The sequence below is a fragment of the Neomonachus schauinslandi genome, chromosome 5 (genome assembly GCF_002201575.2).
Source record: "Neomonachus schauinslandi chromosome 5, ASM220157v2, whole genome shotgun sequence".
In the NCBI taxonomy this organism is placed as follows: Eukaryota; Metazoa; Chordata; class Mammalia; order Carnivora; family Phocidae; genus Neomonachus; species Neomonachus schauinslandi.
Window position 1 is genome coordinate 130,927,663 of NC_058407.1, and position 21,655 is coordinate 130,949,317.

The window sequence follows — 21,655 nt, forward strand, 5'->3', positions numbered from 1 at the left end:
CTGATTTAATCTTTCATCTACGTGTGCAATAAAAGTAGATGTTGAATGAGTGAAAGATTTAAAAGCCCCGCATGGCTGTGTCTGTCTAAACACCAGAGAGGTCAGCGGCCGACCCTTAGGAGTGGCGACCCTTAGGGGGGGCGCGTGCCTGGCTGTTTCATGGGCTGTAATGTAAATGAACCAAATTGTAGGTTCTGTGAGAAGCGCCTGTCATTTTACCTGTTTTTCCACCTGTCGTATCCGAATGCAAGTGAAGAATAGCCATGCTATTATAGGAAAAATCTAATTGGTCAGAAAGCACATTGGCAAACGTCGGTACTTTAACTGGGTCCGGTCGCGCATTGCTTGGGACACGCGAGACGTCTCACCCGTGTGTGGGTATTTTCTGTTATCAGCATTATGTGGCATCCTACATGTTATAGTCACTTGGTAGCAGCTCTGATAGGATGCTCTTATTTTGGAGGGGACTTTAAAAACAAAGGAATATAATCAAGGTGCTCTGATTTTTTTTTTTTTTTCTTTATTGGTTGCTCTTAGGTAATTCTTGCTGCAGGATGCATTAAGAGAAGAGGATCCTTACTCACTAGGCATGGAGAGCAGCTTGTCAGCTTTCAGCATGCAGGACCCTTCCTCCTCACCCTTGGACAAACAGCAAAGCTCAGCGAGCGGTAATGGAGGTCTCGATTCAGGTGGGACTTTGTTTTCTGGATCTCTCTCTGACGTTTTGATTTAGTGACCGATACCTTCCCGAAAATGTTCAGGAAACAATGGGGCAGACATCTCGAGATCTCTCGCACTGCCTGTTCCTAGGATTTGCTGTCATATATATAAGCATAGAGCAGCTTGAAAGTTACACAAAGTTTGGCTCAAAATGTAGTATTTCCAATACTAGATGGAGAGGGGTAGGTTGCAGTGAGGTGACAGATCACTTCAGAATCTCAGTGGTTAACACAGTAAATGTTTATATATCATTCATGCTAGCTCTAGAAAGAGCTGGTGCGCTTTCTGCGGATTCATGCCACACCGATTTTTTGTTACGGGGTAAGCAGAGCTCGAGGGTCGTGAATCAACAGTGTGACATGCTCTGGCTCCGAACACACAGCTGTTAGTTTTGCTCAGAACCTCTGGACTAGGACCTGTCTCGTGTTGGCACCACTGCAGGGGAGGTGGGAACGTCAGCTTGTGTCCCTTGTGCCCAGAGGGACAGGACAGCGGGCTCTGCCTAGGCACTGATGCCGGCACCCCCACTCCTCTCCGAAACCTTGAGCACGGCTTTCAGAGAAGTGCCTAATGGGAAAGAAATTTAGGTCATGTGAATCCGTGGTATAGTTGTTCCTCCCTTCAAGGAACCTAACTAACCAGTCTTTGATTGAATTTTAGTATTTCATCGATGAATTTTTATGTGTCTCTTTTTCTAAATGCTTACACAAGAGTCCGTTTTAAAAAGACACTTTTTTTTTCTCCTTCTTTTAAAGGATTGCTCTATTTGCATAACAGCAAATTAAATCAGGACAGCTTAGCTGTCTGGATCATGAACGTTTGCTCTGGTGAATTCATGTACAAAATGTTGATCCTTAATTCAGTGAGAGATTTGACCCTTATCCAGAGAAGTCACGATGGTTGTCTTCATATTCTGATGAGTGCTGTCAGTGGCAAAATTACAGATGGCTCGATTTCATTGGATTTACTGCATTAACTCAAATTTATATCTTTATCTGCAAAAAATCTGGAAACCCCTGAAGTTATTGCCTAAATATGTGGAAAAATGTTAGTGTCGGCTTCAGAATCAGCCCAGTTTCCCCACCCGCCCCCTTGGGATTTTTCTGTACGTAAGCTGGAGTGAGGAAACTTCTAAAAGCAGAGCTGAGTCATTGTCCCCCAGTGGAAGTATGGAAATTCTCTTCTGAGGAAACTGAGTCCCATAGGCGGAAGGTTCACCCTAATTCTACTCTCATTTAAGTACAAATACGCTTTTTTTTTTAAAAAGTCTGTCTAGGGGCGCCTGGGTGGCTCAGATGGTTAAGCATCTGCCTTCGGCTCGGGTCATGATCCCAGGGTGCTGGGATCGAGCCCCATGTCCAACTCCTGGCTTAGCGGGGAGCCTGCTTCTCCCTCTGCCTCTCCCCCTGCTCGTGCTCTCTCTCTCTCTCTCTGTGTGTCTTGAATGAATAAATAAAATCTTTTAAAAAATAAAAATAAAAAAAAAAGTCTGTCAACGTTTGCTGCGTGAAATTACGTTTCCAGTTTTGGTTCCCTGGGCTTTCACAGGCCTTCGCCGAATGCACAACCCGTGTCTGTGACTGCCTCATTTTCAAAGGTATGTTTTCGAAACTGTTTTAAAAACGAAACGTGTGTTGACTTTTCATTTTCTTGCAGCTGCAATATATCTGTCTAGCTTAAGTAGATTTTGAAGCCCGTTGGTAATAATATGGTGTTGGGAGAATTATTTGTGCTGCATTTCCTCTCGGGTGATTCCATGAATAGGGAAGTAGGGGATTTGTTCTGTCACCAGCCAGGCTGGGCTTGTGCTGATGGCCAGTCGTGTGCACACACTTCATGGAGGCTTCCTTGCTCGTGCACGATGGGCGACCTGAATCATACAAGACCTGATGATCTTTACTAAATGGTAGTTCTGAAGAGCTCCAAATGATCTTAACATGTACAGACATGGGCCCCGGAGGTTTTTTCCCCCTTACATGGCTGATCTGTCCTTTCCCCTTGGAATTTCCATAAGCACCTCTTCGTGGAGGAGACTTGTAGGTGGTGCCACGAAGAGCGACTCCTAAAGGAGGAATAAATTTAAGGCAGGATCTTAAACCTCTGTAGAGAGCAGAGGCCGACTTCGAGAAACTCAGTGTTTCTCGAACATTGAGTCTGTTACAACGGACTCAAGTACGAGTCGTCAAGAAGCTTATTTTCCTCTTCAAGCTGGTAATACAGAAAACAGTTCCCATTCTGGTGTCGGTGGGGGGGGGTGTCTGGTTGTGGGGCCCACTGTGATATGCTTGGGGCCACCATGGGCTGTTTGGCTGCGAGCGTTTTGGATGAGACTCGCTTCCCAGAAGAGCAGGGGGAGGGCAGGCTCAGCTGGTTCTCCGTTGACAGAGGACAGGTAGGTACATGATCCTGAGTTTGAACGGTATGGCAGGCACTCTCTAAGGACTTTTGTGTGTGTTGACTCAGTTTACCCTTCCACGACCCCATGAAAGCGCTGCTTTTATTATCCACATGGTAAAGAGGAGGAAACTGGATGATGTGGCGAAGTCACTTGGCTCTGTGTTGGAGCCAGGATTTCATTCCAGGCGTCCGGAGGCTCGGAAGCAGGTGCTCTGCACACTGGGTCATATCTGCCCTTCCGTGCAGGGCGAAGTCACCCACGTGCACGCGAGCACGCCCCCTCCACGTGCACACACGCGCTTTCTGGGATGCAGGCACAACCCAGCTGCTTTCTTGTCCTTTCCTCCACATGTCTGCTTGCCCCTCCCCACGTGTGCTGGGACACAGGCCCGTCGCTCCCCAGCAGGTGACAACGCGTGGTTCCCTCTAGCTCTTCTCGGCCCAGGTGACAGGGCCAGCGCCTTCCGTGGTTGCCCCCCCCACTCCGCTGCTTTGACTTGTGTCCCCATGCCCTACCCCGAACCACTGCGCTTCCTTGGCGCGGACGATCCATCCCTCTGATGCAAAAACTTCACCGTACAGTAGTGAGCTCCGACTCCCAGTAACAGCTTTTTTATTTTCCATTTTGCCTCTTTTCCTAAGAAAAGCTCAAATCCTAGTTTGACTGGCATCTCAGTCCTGTAAAGGAAATAGGCACCACGTGAAATGACTCTTTCTCCCAGGAGCGCGGAGGACGTTGCCCGGATGAGCGCAGACGGATGAACGAAAGGCCTCCCCAGCGGACAGGATGGACAGTGTTGTCACCGGGCACGCAGAGAAGGCCGTGGACCCAAATTGGCTTTCTGGAATTCTAGGCTTCTCCAGTTGCTGTTATAAAAGCAAGCAAAACAATATGCTGACATGGTGATAGATAGAGTCCTTGACATTATTTTTCCAGGCTGGCTAAATTTCCCGATGAATTCTGTAGATAAAGTGGTGTTGCACATTTAGACTGGGCGGGCTTCTGAGTAAAGAGAATTATGCTGGCAATGCGGGCTTAAAAAAAATTTTTTTTTTTCTTTTGGTGTTAGGAATACATTAACTGGAGTCCCACAGGCTTTTTTATTCTGGAAGGAAAGGAGTCAACATTCTTGTTAGAAAAATTCAGATTTCTTATTCTTGGTGCCAGGAACTTTAGCGTTCTCTGTTAAAAACAAAACCAAACAAAAGACCAAAAACACTTCTCTTTAGAATACTAATTGCCGCCCCCCCCCCCCCCCGCACCCCCGGCTGAGTGATTGGGTGATTTTTATGTGTTTTCTTTTTTCTGGAAAATCTCTCTGGCCATCTGGGTCCTCTGAGTGCCGATGACTGTCCCCCCTTCCCTGGGGGACGTCCTGCAGCCGTGAACTCGGCTCTCGGCGTGGCCTTGGCCAGCCCTTTCCGAGTGTCGTTCGTGCTGTGGGTCTGTTTAATGCACTCAATGGAAGTACTTTTTAAGCCTTGTGATTGTATGAACAGACTGTCAGCAGTGAAAATCGCGAAAATTTAATGCCTTGCTTTCTCTTCCCGAGTGTATGAGGAATATCTAGCACATGAGAAAGTGTTGTATGAGATTTCATCGGCTCCAAACCTGCAGACTCTCCGTTCTTTTCTTGGCAAGTGGTCATGGACGTTAGCATTCAGCCTCCCAAAGTTAGCCAATTTCAGACTGTAAAACCAAAACCCAAGATTTGATTACTTAAAAAAAAAAGGTGTGTGAGCCGTGTGTTTACTCTGCTTTACGCTATCATGTATAAGGTGCGTAAACGTACACACCTCCACTTTTAGTGTTCTTTTTCTTTTTTTTTTAATATTCTATTTATTTATTGGAGAGAGAGAATGAGAGACAGAGAGCACGAGAGGGAGGAGGGTCAGAGGGAGAAGCAGACTCCCCGCCGAGCAGGGAGCCCGATGCGGGACTCAATCCCGGGACTCCAGGATCATGACCCGAGCCGAAGGCAGTCGCTTACCCAACTGAGCCACCCAGGCGCCCTAGTGTTCTTTTTCTATCAGGAAATGTGCTGGTCACATAAATAGACTTCTGTTTTCTACAACCGAGTGGCCACTAATAGTGTGCCTGTTTTCTCTTAGAATGTGGAATTTTCTTGGTCGCGTTTCATGGTCGGTTTTCATGACGTCATGGGGAGAAACGCTTCCGACTGGTGCCTTGGCAGAGGCGGGAGATTGTCAGAGTTTCCCTGATAAAATGTTTATGGGTTTAAGAGGTTTATGAATCAGCTGTAAATATTTGCTCTGGGTTTATGAGGCCTCCACTCATAAACAGTGTGTGTGTTTATCTATTGCTCATTGAAACGTCTTTAGAGAATGGGCTGTTCGGGGAATGTGTGTGCCTGGAGGAAGTACTATGAGTTACAGGTCAGGAGAGGCCTAATTGTAGGGGACCCTAAATTTTGTGTATGATTTTATTGTTTAAAACTACTGGTGCTGGGCACACGAGCTTTAATTTTTAAAATCCCATTCCAGGTTTGACTTTTAAGTATTTTCTTTTTTTTTTTTTTAAAGATTTTATTTATTTATTTGAGACAGAATGAGAGAGAGAGAGAGCACATGAGAGGGGAGAGGGTCAGAGGGAGAAGCAGACTCCCCGCGGAGCAGGGAGCCCGATGCGGGACTCGATCCAGGGACTCCAGGATCATGACCTGAGCCGAAGGCAGTCGCTTAACCGACTGAGCCACCCAGGTGCCCCTTAAGTATTTTCTGTGGACCGTGGAGCATGAACAGCACTCTCTGTAGCAGTGTTCTTAGGAACTCACTGGGGAGTCACTGGGGGACCTTTCCGTCTCTTGGTGACTTGAACGAACACCCAAGTGACGCCTGAAAACCATCTACAGCCTGTTTATTGCAGGAAGAGAAACATGGTTTGTAATGAATTAAAATTCAGTGGGAACCAAGTTTTGGGTAGAATGCTAGTAGCCTCGATCGGAATTGTATGAAGAGTGAAGAAGCTTAGCGAGCGGTCTCGAAGCTGAAGCTGAGAAATTTAAGCCACGGTCTCACCCTCCCGGACGATGCCAAGTGATGGCGTCACCGGTCCTTCCAGGCATGGTGCTGAAGTTCATCCAAGCTTTCTAGCCCCAGGCACTGGCTGCTGCAGGACTTCCTCCTCGTTCTGTCTCCACGCAGGTGTTTCTGATGCCAGGGAAGCCAGCACTCCCTAAGAGAGCCCTTCCATTTTCCAGGAGCTGGTAATTCACCCAGGGGCTCTCCCAGGACCTTCTGCCTCCGAAGGCCCAGGACTGAGTTTCATGGCTATGTCGTCCCCCTGGTTGTGTCCTCCTGCCGAAGGCTCCAGGGGCTCTCTGCACACACTGTTCTCTCTGAGCTTGGTTACTGCCTCCTGCCTTCCCCCATCTCCTGCGTCTTCCTGCTGCCGGGCTTGGCTCTCGAATGCTCTCATGCTCACCAGCACAGAAGACAGACAAGCTGGCCCTGGAGCCTGCCTCGGGTGGTGGTGGTGGAGCGCATACGCCCTACGTGTGGTGCAGGCAGAAGGGAGACATGGAAAGGTGTCTCGGGAGAGTTCCAGCTTGAAACCCGGGAGCCCGAGTCAGATCCTGCTTCTATGGCTGGACAGTTGCGTGGTCCTGGTGACCGCGCCCCCCCCCCCCCCCGCCTCTCTGGGCTCCCGTCATCTCTTCTGTGCAATGGGGATGGTAGTCACCATGTGTCAGGGTTCTTGGAAGGAGGAAACAGGGTGATGCACATAAAGCAGTTAGCAGAGAGCTCGTGGAGTTCTTGCCTCGACCCTGTGGTGGCTCTATGGGGCTGGAAGTGCGTGACCCTGGCTGGGGCGGGCAGGCCTGCAGGTGGCGTGGGCTCTGCGGGAGCCAGACAGGTGGGGTGTAGAGAAATTACAGACTTCCTTGGCGCCAGGCGCCCTGAGGAAGTGAGACGTGCGCAGGCATGCTTCTGGCTAGTGTATCAGAAAGCAAACCTGGTAATCGATGCCTGCAGCCTTTTGGGGAAAAGTGTTGTGGATAGAGTTGTCGGGCGACACCCGGAGGGGTTTTCCAGAACGTGACTGCTTTCCTGCGGGTTTGCCTCACCGTGTGTCAGCAGTATATCTTGTTAGCTGGCCTCTGCGGGATCTGCTGATTTTTTTTCAGGGAGCCTGTTTCCAGTGGAACGACCTAGATCCCTGGGTAAAGTGGAATGTTGGGAGAAAAACAAGGGAAAGATTTTCTCTTCAGGGAGCTTTTCTTTTTCTTGCACATTTAATTACAAACCAGCTTACGGGGGTCAAAGTTGAGGAGGCTAGTTCCAAGCAACTTTGATTTAGAAGACAAAATTTAAGGTAACTGCTTTTAATCTAGCATCTTCTGGCTTTACAAAAATGATCTTCTGCCCATTTCTGAGACTATACAGAGTATCGCAGGAAAATTACTTTTCCCACTTACAATTGAAGAAACCTTTGGTAGAAAAAAGGTTGTGATAGCCTGCAAGAATGAGGCTTTCTTTCCTAGAGCCTCCTGTTGCTGGTTCTCCTGGATCACCTGCCAGGATATACCACTTCTCCATTAATGACATGACTGAGAGCAGTATTTATTTTTGGCCTGTGAAATAGGCTCTTGCTTATAGAAGATACACAGGTTGAACATCCGTTGAGCATTATTGCAAGGAAAGAGAAGCTAACCTTTGAAGATCTTACTTATCCACGTGTGTGGATAACCCCTAACCCCTCCTGCTCTGTGTTCTTTTTTTATGATATGATAGCCTTGCAGATAACGCTGAAATAATGTTTACAGCTTGTGAGTTCTTTCCATTGGAAACTGTGATGTAATATTGTTATCCGTGCTTTAAAATGAGTTCTTTGGTTCTTTTTGAATATACAGATTGTATCTTCCGCACAATCTTAAATGTTCTGAGAATTGCTTGATCGGTTTGAGAATTGCTGGTTGGTTTCTGTCACTAAGTTGCTAGGTGACCTCACATACTGGAGCAATCCTTCTGGACCTCCCAGTAGTTTTTTCCTTGGAATAACATCAGAGTCAATGCTTCCTGAAGTCCCTTATGGCCCTAACAATCTGTGCTCTTACTTTATAATCTCTAGCCGTCGGAAGTAAACACGTGGTCAAAGGTGCTCATGCTGTCTACACGTCAAGGTACCTCCTCAGTGCCCGATGGTTTCCTTTACCCGGTCCTCCAACCTCCCCGGAGAAGGGAGTGGCCACAGTGACAGCGGCTGATTCCAAACAAGTACTCTAGCAGGCGGCAAATGTGCCCCGAAACAAATCTCGTCGTTTGCCTGAGAGCGCCTAATTTTACCCTTGATTTTGCCAGCGTAGTTCAGGCAGGATTTCTTCAGTGTTCCCTTTCCGTAGTCAACACCCCACAGCCAGCACACCAAAGCCGACAGTATCAGCAGCATCCTTTTTTTCTTTTCTTCAAGGTTTTTATTTATTTATTTGAGAGAGAGCGAGAGAACACAAGCAGGGGGAGCAGCAGAGGCAGAGGGAGAAGCCGGCTCCCCGCTGGGCAGGGAGCCCGACGCGGGGCTCGATCCCAGGACCCTGAGATCATGACCTGAGCCGAAGGCAGATGCTTAACCCACTGAGCCACCCGGGCGCCCCTCAGCAGCATCCTCAACAGGATCCTCCTGCACGGTTGAATTCCATTGTCTCTTGCATTAAGGATTTGCCGCTCTTCGTGGAAGGCCCGTGCCTTTCCATTCTTCACTCTGGTGTTGATAGTCTTCTTTTTTTCCTTGTCTTTTGACAGAAGAAGGCTCAAGCCTGGAGGAAATTGGCTTTAACTGGGGAGAGTATCTGGAAGAAACAGGTACCAACGCAGCTCCTCACACGTCCTTCAAGCATGTACGTAACACCCCTCGTCTTTCTGGTCTGCATTTGGAGAGGGGGAGGGGCGTCTGCAGGAAGATGCCGAATCTTTGGGAAGAAAAGGGAAATTGAGGCAGGATTTCTTAGAAATCCAGAGGTGAGGGGGACGTCCATTTGCTTTCCACAGACAGCTGCAGGAAAGATGGGCCTTGTCCTCATACTTGATGTCTTCTGGTAATGGGGGCTGGGCCCAGGGTGGGTCTCAGTGTGTGAAGGACAGTGTGCACCTTACTCTTATTCTGCACCTGTGGAGCCAAGGTAGACAGACATGGCTCTGCAAAGGGCACACAGCCTGAGACAGGTAGGATTGTTGGGAATAAAAAGCCAGCAAATGAGGAGGTCAATACATGTGATGAGCAATATCATCTAAGACGGGTAATGGCTGTATATTTTTTATTTTGAATGGATATTTGTATTTCAAAAGGACACCTAAAAGTCTTACAACCATCTGTGGGCAGATGAGTGAAATTAGAGGAAATGACTGTAAATATTCAGAACACATTTGGATCAAACCAGAAAATCATTTTCATCAGTAATATTTCTTTGAACAATGCACATAGCGTGCCCTGCTAAGGGCAAGTCCCGGGAAATAAAAGATGGAGGATTTATCAGACTTTTGCTTATGTATGAGATTTTGGTAATACATCATTAGTGAGGGAAAGACTAAATTTTCAGGACCCAAGTTCTGAGGCATTACTGTAGCTTTACTGGAAATGAAAGTTTAATTCTGAGAAACAATTTTTTTCCCCCCCCCCACTGGGCTATCCAAAGCAAAGATTTAGCCCAAGTCTGGTAAACAAACTGGGGCAGTTTTCTAGCGTGTTCTTGCTTTTGGCTCTTTTGCCTCTTAAAATGCTGGGATGACTTGACTAGATCCCTTGAGGGGGTTTAGGAAAGAGATACTGATCCACAGATTTTTCCTTCCTTTCTGTACCAGGAAGTTACCAGTATTTCTCCATGTGGAACCACCCTGTTCTCTTAGATCCAGTCATGTCTCCCACTTCCCTTTCAGCCACAGTGTGGTTTCCTTCCGGACGCACAGTTTCCCCAGGCCCATGTGCCAGGTTTAGAGGAAGAGGAGCATGGACCCCTGGACGAGCCACGTATAATCCCAACATCTCTTAAGCAGGTGCTCCTCGAGGATGTCAGATGTGTGAGCTTTCGAATGTTGTGGCTCACCAGGCTGCAAATATTAATAGACTATAACCCTTAATTAAAAATAAAGAAAAAGAAACGCGTTCTCCAAGGCTGTGCTATTCTTGAAGTGGCCGCTAGCCACATGGAGCTACTGAGCATTTCAGATGCGTGCTGTCCCGAACGGACAGGTGGTGTGAATGTAGAAGGCTGGCTGGATTTTGCAGGCTTCCTTGGAAAAAAACAATGTAAACCAACTCCGTGTCTTTCATGTTGATTACATCTTGAAATAACAATATTTGGGATATATTGGGTTAGATAAAATACATGAGTAAAATGAATTTCATCTGTTGTATCTTTCTAATTTTTCATGTGGCTGTTAGTAAACACAACATCTGGTGGGTGGCTTGTGTGGTATTTCTCTTAGTGCTGTTCTAGGGCCAGAGGAATATTATTTTTAAGTGCTGTGTGTTTCGTAGTTCTCGTCCTCTTCTGAGTGTGTCCGATATAATCACATTGTCCCCGTGTTTCTCTTTCCTGAAGGTTGAAATCAGCCTTCAGAGCAATTTCCAGCCGGGGATGAAGTTGGAGGTGGCCAATAAGAACAACCCAGACACGTACTGGGTGGCCACGGTCATCACCACCTGTGGGCAGCTGCTGTTGCTACGTTACTGTGGTTACGGTGAGGACCGCCGGGCCGACTTCTGGTGTGACGTGGTGATCGCGGATCTCCACCCTGTGGGGTGGTGCACGCAGAACAACAAGGCCTTGATGCCCCCGGACGGTAAGCTCCCCGCATCCCGACGGCCGGGTGGCCCACATCCCGAAGCCTCTCCACTCACACACGATCAGCGTTCAGGATGCTCGTAGAGCCTTGAAAACCGATTTATTGGGAGGTCTGGTGCTTTGCAGGTTGCTTCTTGAGTTTCAGTGTCGGGAGGGAGGGCTCCAGAGTGGGGGGACCTGGGTGCATTTTTACTTGTCCACTGAGCCCACCGGGGCCTTCTGGAGACTAAGACTGGGCATTTTTTAATTAATTTATTTATTAGAGAGAGAGAGAGAGAAAATGAGCTGGAGGGAGAGGGAGAGAGAATCTGAAGGAGACTCTGTACCGAGCACAGAGTCTGACACTGGGCTCGATCTCATGACTGCAAGATCATGACCTGAGTCGAAACCCAAGAGTCAGCCACTTAACCAGCTGAGCCACCCAGGCGCCCTGAGACTGGGCATTTTGAATAGTCACATAGAGCACCTGGAACAGGCTTCTCTGATAAGTTTTCATCTGTCTTCTTGTGGGGAGACTGTCAGGGTGGGAAGCGTGTAGAAAACTGTACAGATGTGGAGAAATGACATTACTCTCGAGGGAATTGTCAGAGCTTGTAGAGATAAGATCCATTTAGTCGCTGGAAAACAGTGGTTCCCTACAGTGACCGTACCCGCCAGGGGACATTCAGCCACGTCTGGGAGCATTTTGGGTTACAACAGGGAGGGTGCTCCTGTTGGCCTCTAGTGGGAAGGCCGGGGTGCCACACAAGACAGTCCCCGAACCAGGGAGTCATGGGGCTCGAACTGCAGTGGCACGGACTTGGAGAAACCCAGAAGGAGCTCGTCTGATCCCGTAAGTGAGAAAAGCCGCGTTTCCAAATATTTGAATCTTCACACCCTGTTTTCAGTGTTCGATTCTGCGGTGATGGCAGCGGTGATGCTTGAAGACTTCGGATGCTGATGCTCAAGCCTGTGTCATGTCTTCATAGTACCTGTCTGCCTATTTTAATTTTGACTTGATATCTTTATTTCCACCTGACAGGTAACGTTTCAGAGCTGAATTCCGAGGTCTTTTTTGTCCACCATATTGGCAGTTGCTTTCGCCCAGAACTTTTGGATTGGATTTTGTCTTCTTTCTGAAGTTCTTATATATTCTTCTGATTGGTGGGAATGGTCTGTGCCTTTCTACTACCCCATGTCCTGCATAATTGAGAGCCGGCTGAGAGGCGGTCATGGCCCTATAGACCCATGACCATGGAGCTTGAGTTGTATTTCTGTGACGTTTATAAGGACAGAATACGTTGCCTGGGCCTCAGCTGACATCGTGGCCCCTGAGTGCCCCAGAAGAAAGAGAGACGGGCCCTTCTGTCCTGCTTTGGGTCATTGCATCTGTGCTCCCCCATGTGCAGGCCCTCCTCCCGCCCCCCCCCCCCGCCTCCTCCAGCTGTGAGCTCATAGGCAACCAAGGTCAGACCCCGTCTTTGCTCACAAAGGCGCTGGTGCCCTTGGAGTTGATCACATCTGCAGCTGTGCCCCTCGCCCCCCCTTATTGATACTTGAAAACAAATTGAGTGACGATACACATACTGTAAAATTCATCCCTTGGAAGTGTGCCCTTCAGTGATTTTGGCGTAGTCACAAGGCTGCACAACTGTTGTCATTGTCTTAATTCCAGAGCGTTGTCATCACCCCGTAAGGGAACCCCGTGCCCATTGACCGCCACTCCGTTCTCCCAGTCCCTAGGTGCTGGCGACTGCTGGTCTGCTTTGTTTCTGCGGCCTCGTTTATGGAGACACACGGAATCGCAGAACGTGAGGCCACTTGCGTTTGGCTTCTTGAACTTTGCATCGTGTCCTGGAGGCTCCTCCCTGTTGTTCAGCTCGTGGGTCAGGACTTCATGACTTTTCCTGGCTGCGTACTATTCTGCCAGGTGTCTACACCACACTGTGCTTCTGCATTCGGCCGTGGGTGGGTGCAGGGTGCAGCCGTAGTCCCTGTTCTGTGGTTTTACCCCAAACGGCGGGCTCCACAGTGGGAAATTGCTCACTTGTGTAGCCCAGCACTAACACCTGCCCTGGCGAGTTCTCAGTAAGTGCTCATTGACGGAGTGAGTGCTCTGCAAGGAGGTTATTATCTCTGCTTATTACATAGATGCGCTTAGGAGAGGAATCCTTGTTGTTATGTCCACGGGTAGTGCCTTTCTGCCTGGCCTTTGAGTCAGGGCTGGTTGTGTCTTTGGAGCTACGAGTGTGAGCCTTGTTTCTGGTCTCTCTGCAGAGGGAGGGGCACTCGTGGGCCGTGACCAGCCGGCCCTTTGTTTCTGTGTCCCGTCCCAGTTCTGTGCCCACACATAGCGGGTCGAGCTGGGTAGAGCTCTCCTCAACGTGTCCCGGGCCCGGCCTGCACTGTAGGTCTGTCAAAAGTGACACTTTTATATTTCTCTTTTTTTAACCCTCTTTACAGAGTTTTAAGTGCGTGGAACCTTGTGAACTGTAAACACAGTGTCAGCCCATCCCTAGAACTTTCATGTCTTGCATAACTGAAGCTTTGTACCCACTGAGCAGGAGTCCCCCAGTTCCCCTCCCCTGGAAGCCACCATTGCACCACCCGCTTCTCTGGGTTTGATCACTTCCGATTCCTCACCTACCTGGAGTCGTGCAGTGTGTGTGCTTTTGTGACTGGCTTCCTTTCCCTCAGCATCGTGCCCTCGAGGTTCATCTGTGTGCAGCGTGTCCCAGGATTTCCCTTTTTTTCCTTTCAATTTTATTGAGATAGAATGAAGCTACAGCGGTGTGTGAGTTTGGTGAACACCCGTCCTCTCACAGAGATACAAAAAGGAACCAAAAGAAAATATGTTTTTTCCTTGTGATGAGCACTCTCAGGATTTATTGTCTTAAAATGTCCAAATATACTGCACAGCAATGTTAGCTGGAGTCCTCACGCTGTGCCTTTCGTCCCCTGTACGATCATAACTGGACGTTTGTCCCTCTCGACCTGCTTCATCCAGTTCCCTTACCCCCCCCCCCTGCCTGGCCTCTAGTGACCCAAACTCCTTTAGTTTAGGGGGTTTTTTGTCTTTTTTTTTTTTTCTTTTGAGTCCACATAGATGGTACAGTGTTTGTCTTTGTCTGTCTGACTTATTTCACTTAATATAATGCCTCGGGGGCCGTCTGTGTTGTTGCAAATGGTAGGATTTCCTTGTTTTCTTATGACTGAAGAATATTCCGTTGTCTATACATACAGTGAACATTTAGGTTGTTTCCGTGTTTTGGACGTTGTAAATAATGCCACTGGGAACATGGGGGTGCAGATATCTCTGTGACATAGTGTTTTCCTTTGGGTAGATACCCAGTCACAGAATTCCTGGATCATAGGGTAGTTCTATTTTTAATTTTTTTGAGGAACCTCTGTACTATTTTTCAGAGAGGCTGTACCGATTGGCATTCCCACCAACAGAACGTGAGGGTTCCCCATTCTCCTCATCGTCGCCAGCGTGTTACCCCTTGTCTGTCTGAGGATAGCCATTCCACATGTGTGAGGTGATACCTCCTGGTGGTTTTGATTTGCGTTTTCCTGATGATCAGTGATGCGGAGAAGTACCTGGATGTGCTCTTTGGAAAAATGTCTATTCAGAGCTGCTTTCCAGTTTTTCTTTTTCTTTTTATTGAAGTGTCATTGACACACATGTGACATTAGTCTCAGGTGTATTAACACTGTGATTCAGCTTCTCTGTATCTTACGCTGTCCCCACAAGTGGAGCTCCCACCTGTGCCCATATAGGCTGTTATAATATCATGTATTCTGCATGCTGTATCTTTCATCCCCATGATTTATTCATTCCATAACTGGAAACCTGGGCCTCTCACTCGCCTTCACCAAATACATGAAGGGAAATGGGTGAAGCTTCTGCCCATTTTTTTAATAAAGACTTTATTTATTTATTTGAGAGAGAGAGAGAGAGAGAGAGAGAGAGCACGAGCCCAAGTGGGGGGAGGGGCAGAGGGAGAGGGAGAAGCAGACTCCCTCCCTGAGCAGAGATCCCGGGACCTCCGGATCATGACCTGAGCTGAAGACAGACTCTTAACTGACTGAGCCACCCAGGAGCCCCTTCTGCCCATTTTTAAATTGGATTTTTTTTAAGCTATTGAATTGTATGAGTTCTATATATATTTTGGATATTAACTCCTTGTCAGATCCATGGTTGCAAATATTTTTTCCCATTCTGTAGGTTGTCTTTTCATTTTGTTAATGGTTTCCTTTGCTGTGCAGAAGCCTTTTTAGCTGGTTGTTGTCCCAGTTATTTATTTTTTATTTTATCGCTTGTACTTTAGGTCTCATGTCCCAAAAGATCATCACCAAGACTGATGTCAAGGACCTTCTTTTTCCTGTGTATTCTTGTAGGAGTCTTATGGTTTCTGGTCTTACATTGAGGTCTTTAGTTCATTTCGAGTTAATTTTTGTGAGTCGTGTAGATAAGGGTCCCTTCTTTTTTAAGACTGAGTAATATTCCATCTGCTTTGAATGAAAATAGCCACCGAGGTGAGAAGATACAGTGTCACGTATGATTATTAATTTCCTTGTGGTCTCTGTCCTCTCATGAAGTAAACCAGTCTGGATGGATGATATGTGCTGATGGAATATTGGGAAAATATCGGTGCTACTCGGAGAACGAGAAATCTTCCTGCTCGCCCAGCTCCGCACAAGACGGCCACGTAGCGGTGCTCACACCCCCCCCTTGGGCGGGTCCTTGGGCTGCCTCCCCGCCTTCTCGCTTGTCCTTGCTTATCTCATTCACGACTCACTCTCCAAGTCTGACACGTTAGCAGCTAAATGCCCTTGGAAAGGCTGCACAATGGTTGCGCTTTGTAATAGATTCTCTAGTGAATCGTTTTAGAGACATGTTAGAGAGTACTGAATTTTAACACTCTCGGAGCTAATGGGTTCCTTTGGTAGAAATCCATGCTGCTTTGAGAGAGAGGGCATAGTTTATTAATCAATTCTTCTTTCTCGCTTGGATGAAAAATGTGGCAGCAGTCACAGTTCCAGAAGCAACATCAAATTTGTATCCTACTGACTTTGCGCTATTAGGCAAGACAGAGACACACTTAAAATGACAAATTCCCCGTGAAAAATGGGAACACCCCCATAAAGGGGGGCAGCATTAATGTGATGGAAAGATTTGAAGCCTGCTCAAAGAATAACAAGTTATGCTAATTGGAGAGTTTCTTTATTGCTCGTTTTAAAGAACTTGAAAAAAAAATGCAGTAGGTAATCAATATGGCTTGGAAATCTTTAGCTAGCGCAGAGAACAAAGTCAGGAAATCGCAGGTTCGTGGGGGCCAAAGGTTTTATTGATTGCTGTAGTACAGGATAATTATTACTTTGTAGCCAGGGGCAGCAGTTGTCCCGCAGGGAATTGGGGAATCTATTTTTGAACAGGGATTCTTGTTTGTGCGGTTTTCTGTCTCAGAGAGCTAATATCGTTGGAAATTCTGCAGCTGTACCCGGTCAATCTTTGTCGTGGTTAAACTTGAAAGGATATCACAGGATATTAACACAAGTTAAAGTCCACGACACATAATGGTTTTGTTTAGGGTGCTCCATGGTGATGGACTTTCTTACCAATCTCAGGAACCTGGGGGCTGTTTTAAAGGGAGGAGCATGGCGGTTGGAGCCAGGGGATCTGGTTCTTATCTTGCCTCTGCCATTAATCTAGCTAGCTAGGTGAGTTTCCTCTCAATTTTCTCATCTCTGAAATGAGACTGTCTAATGCCCAAAGAACTTTCCAGTCTGCCATGCCTGGGTTTGGGGTCCTTGCAAAGGAAAGGAGGAGCAAGGGGTGCTAGTTTTCTCACGTATATATGAGGAGTGGAGTTGGTTTTGGAACTAGGATCTGTGGAAGTCCAGCCCAGGGGTCTGTACAAAGCACAGAAGTTTCCGTGTTACTCTTGGGGTGATCAAGTTTCAGTGGATTGAGGGACATACGAGGCTTGGGAAGTTATTGGGAGTGCCTGGGTCCATCGTCACCTGCAAAGGATAGAATTTCACTCGATAAAGAATCTCGAGGGTCATCGACTCTGGTTCCCTGTTGGAGCCCAGAGAACTGGGAGTGTTCCTTCCCAGAGCGAGAGTCAGCGGAAGTGTAGCCCAGTCAGTCAGTCTGTGCATGACAGCTTCAAAGTATGGGTGGGCGGAGCAAGGGGCTGAGGGTGTGGGGTGATCTTGCCCACCACACGGAGGAAGCAGAGGGCCACCCCTCCTGCTCAGACTGGGGTTGTGTAGTGCTCAAGACTTCGGAGGACATTTTGGGATTGTCCCAAGTAGTCTTGCATCTTTTGGAGTCCCTGCACCAAGACAGTCATTTTAGGATTTGAGATGATAGTTTTACCAACCACGTAGCATCCTTCACGGTCCCATATTTTCTTGCCTTGCTCTTTGCGGTGAATTTAACGTTTGACTTAATGCGAGCCGTCATTCTTTTGCTAAGCCTTACAAGGAGGGAAACAGCCTGTGGCAGCCCCACCTATTTCATTAAGAGGTGATTCCGATCAGCAGGCGAGAGCTCCCTTACTAAGGACACATTCAGAGAGACCTGGGTGCAGTGGCCAATTGGCTGTCCAAAGAGCAGCGTTCCTGCTCATGAGCTAATCGGCACTAATCTTTCATATTAAAAGTATTAAGAGACATACTACATTAAAGCATCGGTAAGTGCAGTGGAGGATTATAGTTCTTATTAGGGGAGCTAGAGGTAAAACGTCTTGGCTTAGTAAATCAATAAGGCTTGATTTATGCATAAGCACATGCAAAGCTCGCAAAGGGCAACTGCCAAATAATTATTGTTTATGGTGATAATGTAAGGAAATCATTTAATCCGGTGACTGTTTCACTGTTATTTATTGAGAAGTAGCATCACTACCGCTCAGCGTCTGGGGTCGGGGAGTTTGGAGTTCTTGCAGGTGCCGACTGAGTCGCTGAAAGGAATGCTCCTGTAAGATTGCAGGTAAGTATGTGTGATGATGCCTGTCCAAATAAAACCCCTCGGCTTCTAAATGGAGAAATATTTATGTGCGCTTTCGACTGTTGCAGTAAAAAGTATTAGAATTATGGTGCCTTAGGAATCACGCCACTAATTTTTATTTTCCCCATTATTAAAATTTCTGTAATTTGAATTGCAAACTCTGCAGTCTTGCCAGAATGACTCTGTTTACCATCCAAAGTTGAATCAAAATTACCGGGAGTTAGTTAATATATAACTTATTTGAATAAAGGGATGTTTATTCATGAAGTGTTAGAAGCAAGTGTGAACACGGCCTTATGTTATGCGGGTAGATGCTGCCAGGTTCTGAAGCCTGGTCTCAGGACTGTTTTGGGGGATTTTGTTTTTACCGTAGTTGATTATAAAGTAAGGGCTGCGGCAGGTGATGCACAGTCATGGGACAAACAGACCTTCCAGTTGTTTAACTGCGGACGCTGAGAGGTCGAATTTGATCGTGTTGTATTTATTACTTAGTTTATTATTTAAATGACATTTTAGCAATACTAATGGAACTTACACATTCCCATTGTTTTCATCCGCGGTCCTAAATGTTGTGGAGCCCCTGCCTGTTCAGGTGGTCATCTGCTTGCTTTTCAGGTCTTCTGTCCCCTGTGTGTTGGTTCTTGTTTGCTTGGGTCCTGGAGGCGTCTGGGCTGATTCGTACTCTGAGTGTCAGGCATGGACCAGGACAGCCCCAGGTGTCCTTGTGCCTTCTCTGAGTGTGTGACCTCAGGTTTCCGAGGCTCCTTCTTACAACACACCACGCTGGACCGGGTGATTGCCGAGTTTTCCTTCCACTCGAAAATGTTCTGAATATAAGAATCCAAAGAGCGGGCGCCTGGGTGGCTCAGTCGGTTAAGCGACTGCCTTCGGCTCAGGTCATGATCCTGGAGTCCTGGGATCGAGTCCCGCATCGGGCTTCCTGCTCAGCAGGGAGTCTGCTTCTCCCTCTGACCCTCCTCCCTCTCGTGCTCTCTGTCTCTCATTCTCTCTCTCGCAAATAAATAAATAAAATCTTTAAAAAAAAAAAAAAAAGAATCCAAAGAGCAATGAATGAGATTTATAAAAGGGCTCTGAAGCAAATAGGCTCTATGAATAGACGCCTACGGAACCGTGTGTGGTTTTTTTTGTTTTGTTTTGTTTTTAGCCCATGGAAGGAAAAACATGTCCCCTTAATCAGTGTCTTGCCCAGTGAATGAGTCAATCACGAATTTTGTCCTGTTGGCATCATGGTTCCTCAATTAAAAACAGTTTTAATACGCAATATTTTTATCGTGTGCCTGCTGTGTACCGACTAACTAAATTTAACCCTATCCTAAGAAGACCCTTGTCAACTAGCTGATAGTATTCTTATTTTACTTTTGAAAAATGTGGCTTGGCAAGGGTAAGTCAATTGTCCCCAGGTCAGACAGCTTGAAGAATATTTTAAGGCAAGGGTGATTCCTTCCTCCCCCATCCCCCAGCTTTTGAAATCAATGCTTTGAAAATAGGAGGTCAGTAAATATTTGCTTATTGATTAAGTTGTGTCAATAAGACTTTCGAATCTTTAGACTTGAAATATTGGAAACGCATTACGAAGAAAAGTTGTAGAATTGGCTTCTTGTGGCTTTTAAGAAGAGGGTAGAACGCTCCTTGTCCAGAATGTTTTCCATCTTGTCATTTTTGGAGGCAAATAAATGGAAGAGATTCGGTCTGGAGCTTCCTTGCCAAGTGGTAATCATGAGATTATGTAAAATTATGTAAATTGTATCAGATGCTATTTGGGTGTTTCTGCACTCCATAAAAACTGTAAGCACAAAGCGGCACTGTAAGATTTTCCCTTTTGGTGTTTGTCATAAATTAATTTGCTTTCTCCTGCTGCTTAATCCGGTGACATCTCCTGTAGGTCAGGCTCCTGTCTGATTCCGTGCGGGACGCGGGTTAGTTCCTTGGGTCTCCGTGGCCTCTTGTTGGCCACTGATGGTGCTTCTTCACCCTGCAGGGCCTGTCTTCTCTGTTCCCCCCCCCCCCCCCCCGTTGAGGGTCCCGGCCCTGGGCTGCTCCTGATGGGGCCCAGATAGTGCTGACCTCCTGTGCCACTCCAGTCTCTGCCCGGTGGACACTTTAATCCCCCCATGCTCCCGGTGCAGCGCCTCTGGGAGAAGCTTCCAGGCACCTTGGAGCACACGGGGCTCCTGTAGGGCAGCATGCCCTCCTCGGACCTCTGGCTGTTCCCAGCCTGACTTGCCTGTGTTTTCCTGCCCAGAGCCAGGAACCCTAGCACCATCTGCCCCTCCTCCATCATGCCCTTGACTGTCCTCTAGCCTGTTGCACTCCTGAGCTTCTCCCACCCCTCTTCCTGCCCTGGGCTCCTGAACAAGACTCTGACTTCCTACTGCTTCTTGTTAAGCACCCCCCCCACCCCATTAAGCCTCAAGTTTTCAGGGTCATGTCTCTGTTTCACAGCCATGCCTCTATTCCAGAGCTGTGCCTCCATTGTAGAGCGGTGCCTCCATTCCAGGGCCATGCCCTCCATCCAGGGCCATGCCTCCATTCCAGAGTCATGTCTCTGTTTTAGAACTGTGCCTCCATTCCAGAGTCATGGCTCCATTCTAGAACCATACCTCCATTCTGGAGCTATGCCTCTGTTCCAGGACTGTGCCCTCCATCCAGGGCCATGCCTCCATTCCAGAGCCATGGCTCTATTCTAGAACCATGCCTCCATTCCAGAGCCATGGCTCTATTCTAGAACCATGCCTCCATCCAAAGCATGCCTCCATTCCAGAGTCATGCATCCACTCTAGAGCCATGCCTCTGTTCCAGGACCATCCATGCCTTCATTATAGGACCATACCCTCTGTTTCAGCATCATGCACTCTGTTCCATGGCCATGCCTTCATTTCAAGGCCATGCAATCCGTTCTAGGACCATGCACTCTGTTCCAGGACCACGCCCTCTGCGTTTATCTGAGAGGTTGACAGGACCCCCCCTCCCATGCTGAGTGTGTCTCTCACAGCCGTGTGCTGTTCACTCTGAGAATGCCTGCCCCCTGGTCTTACTTACGAGCGGTGTGTCTCACGCAGAGATCCTTCTGGATACGGGGTTCTACGACGTGTTTAAGAAGTGGGTAATGTGACTTGATCATGGCTTTGGCTTCTTTGAGGGCTTGCATCTTACTTTTATAGCCTGTCCTGTGCTCTGAGAAGGGCCAGACATGTACATCAGGATAGCACAGCAGGGGTCTTTGATGTTCACGCTCGCTGCACTTTTTTTTTTTTTTTGTTTAAAGATTTTATTCATTTGAGAGAGAGAGAATGAGGGAGAGCGAGTACATGAGAGGGGGGAGGGTCAGAGGAAGAAGCAGGCTCCTCGCCGAGCAGGGAGCCCGATGCGGGACTCGATCCAGGGACTCCAGGATCATGACCTGAGCCGAAGGCAGTCGCCCAACCAACTGAGCCACCCAGGCGCCCCACGCTCACTACACTTAACACCAGGATGAGAGGGGCGTCTGGCCTGGCCTCTGCATTCTAGAAACTCCGCGAGTCACCAGTACAAAACAACTGCATTTATTAAAGAACACGGAACCCTCTTAGCCACTGGGGGATCTTGCCCTCAGTGTGGGCCCAGAGACACTTTTAATTCTAAGCATTTTCTGTGTGACGAACACTGGTTGGGCACAAGGGCAGGGATTCTGCGTATCTTTTATGCCCTTGGAAAGAAGGCCTGTGTCTGATTGCTGTGGATT

The 21,655-nt window shown here is 47.7% G+C and overlaps 1 protein-coding gene across 1 annotated transcript in view; it reads left to right on the top strand.

Annotated features, from left to right (window-relative positions):
- Positions 1-589: 589 nt before the first annotated feature.
- The window catches only part of SFMBT2 (Scm like with four mbt domains 2), a 202,799-nt gene continuing 181,733 nt past the window's right edge, over positions 590-21,655 (top strand). Inside the window, exons 1-3 of the mRNA XM_021696759.1 lie at positions 590-689; positions 8,878-8,972; positions 10,674-10,914. Of these exons, the coding sequence (XP_021552434.1) occupies positions 590-689; positions 8,878-8,972; positions 10,674-10,914 (436 nt within the window). The remainder of the gene's footprint in view (positions 690-8,877; positions 8,973-10,673; positions 10,915-21,655) is intronic.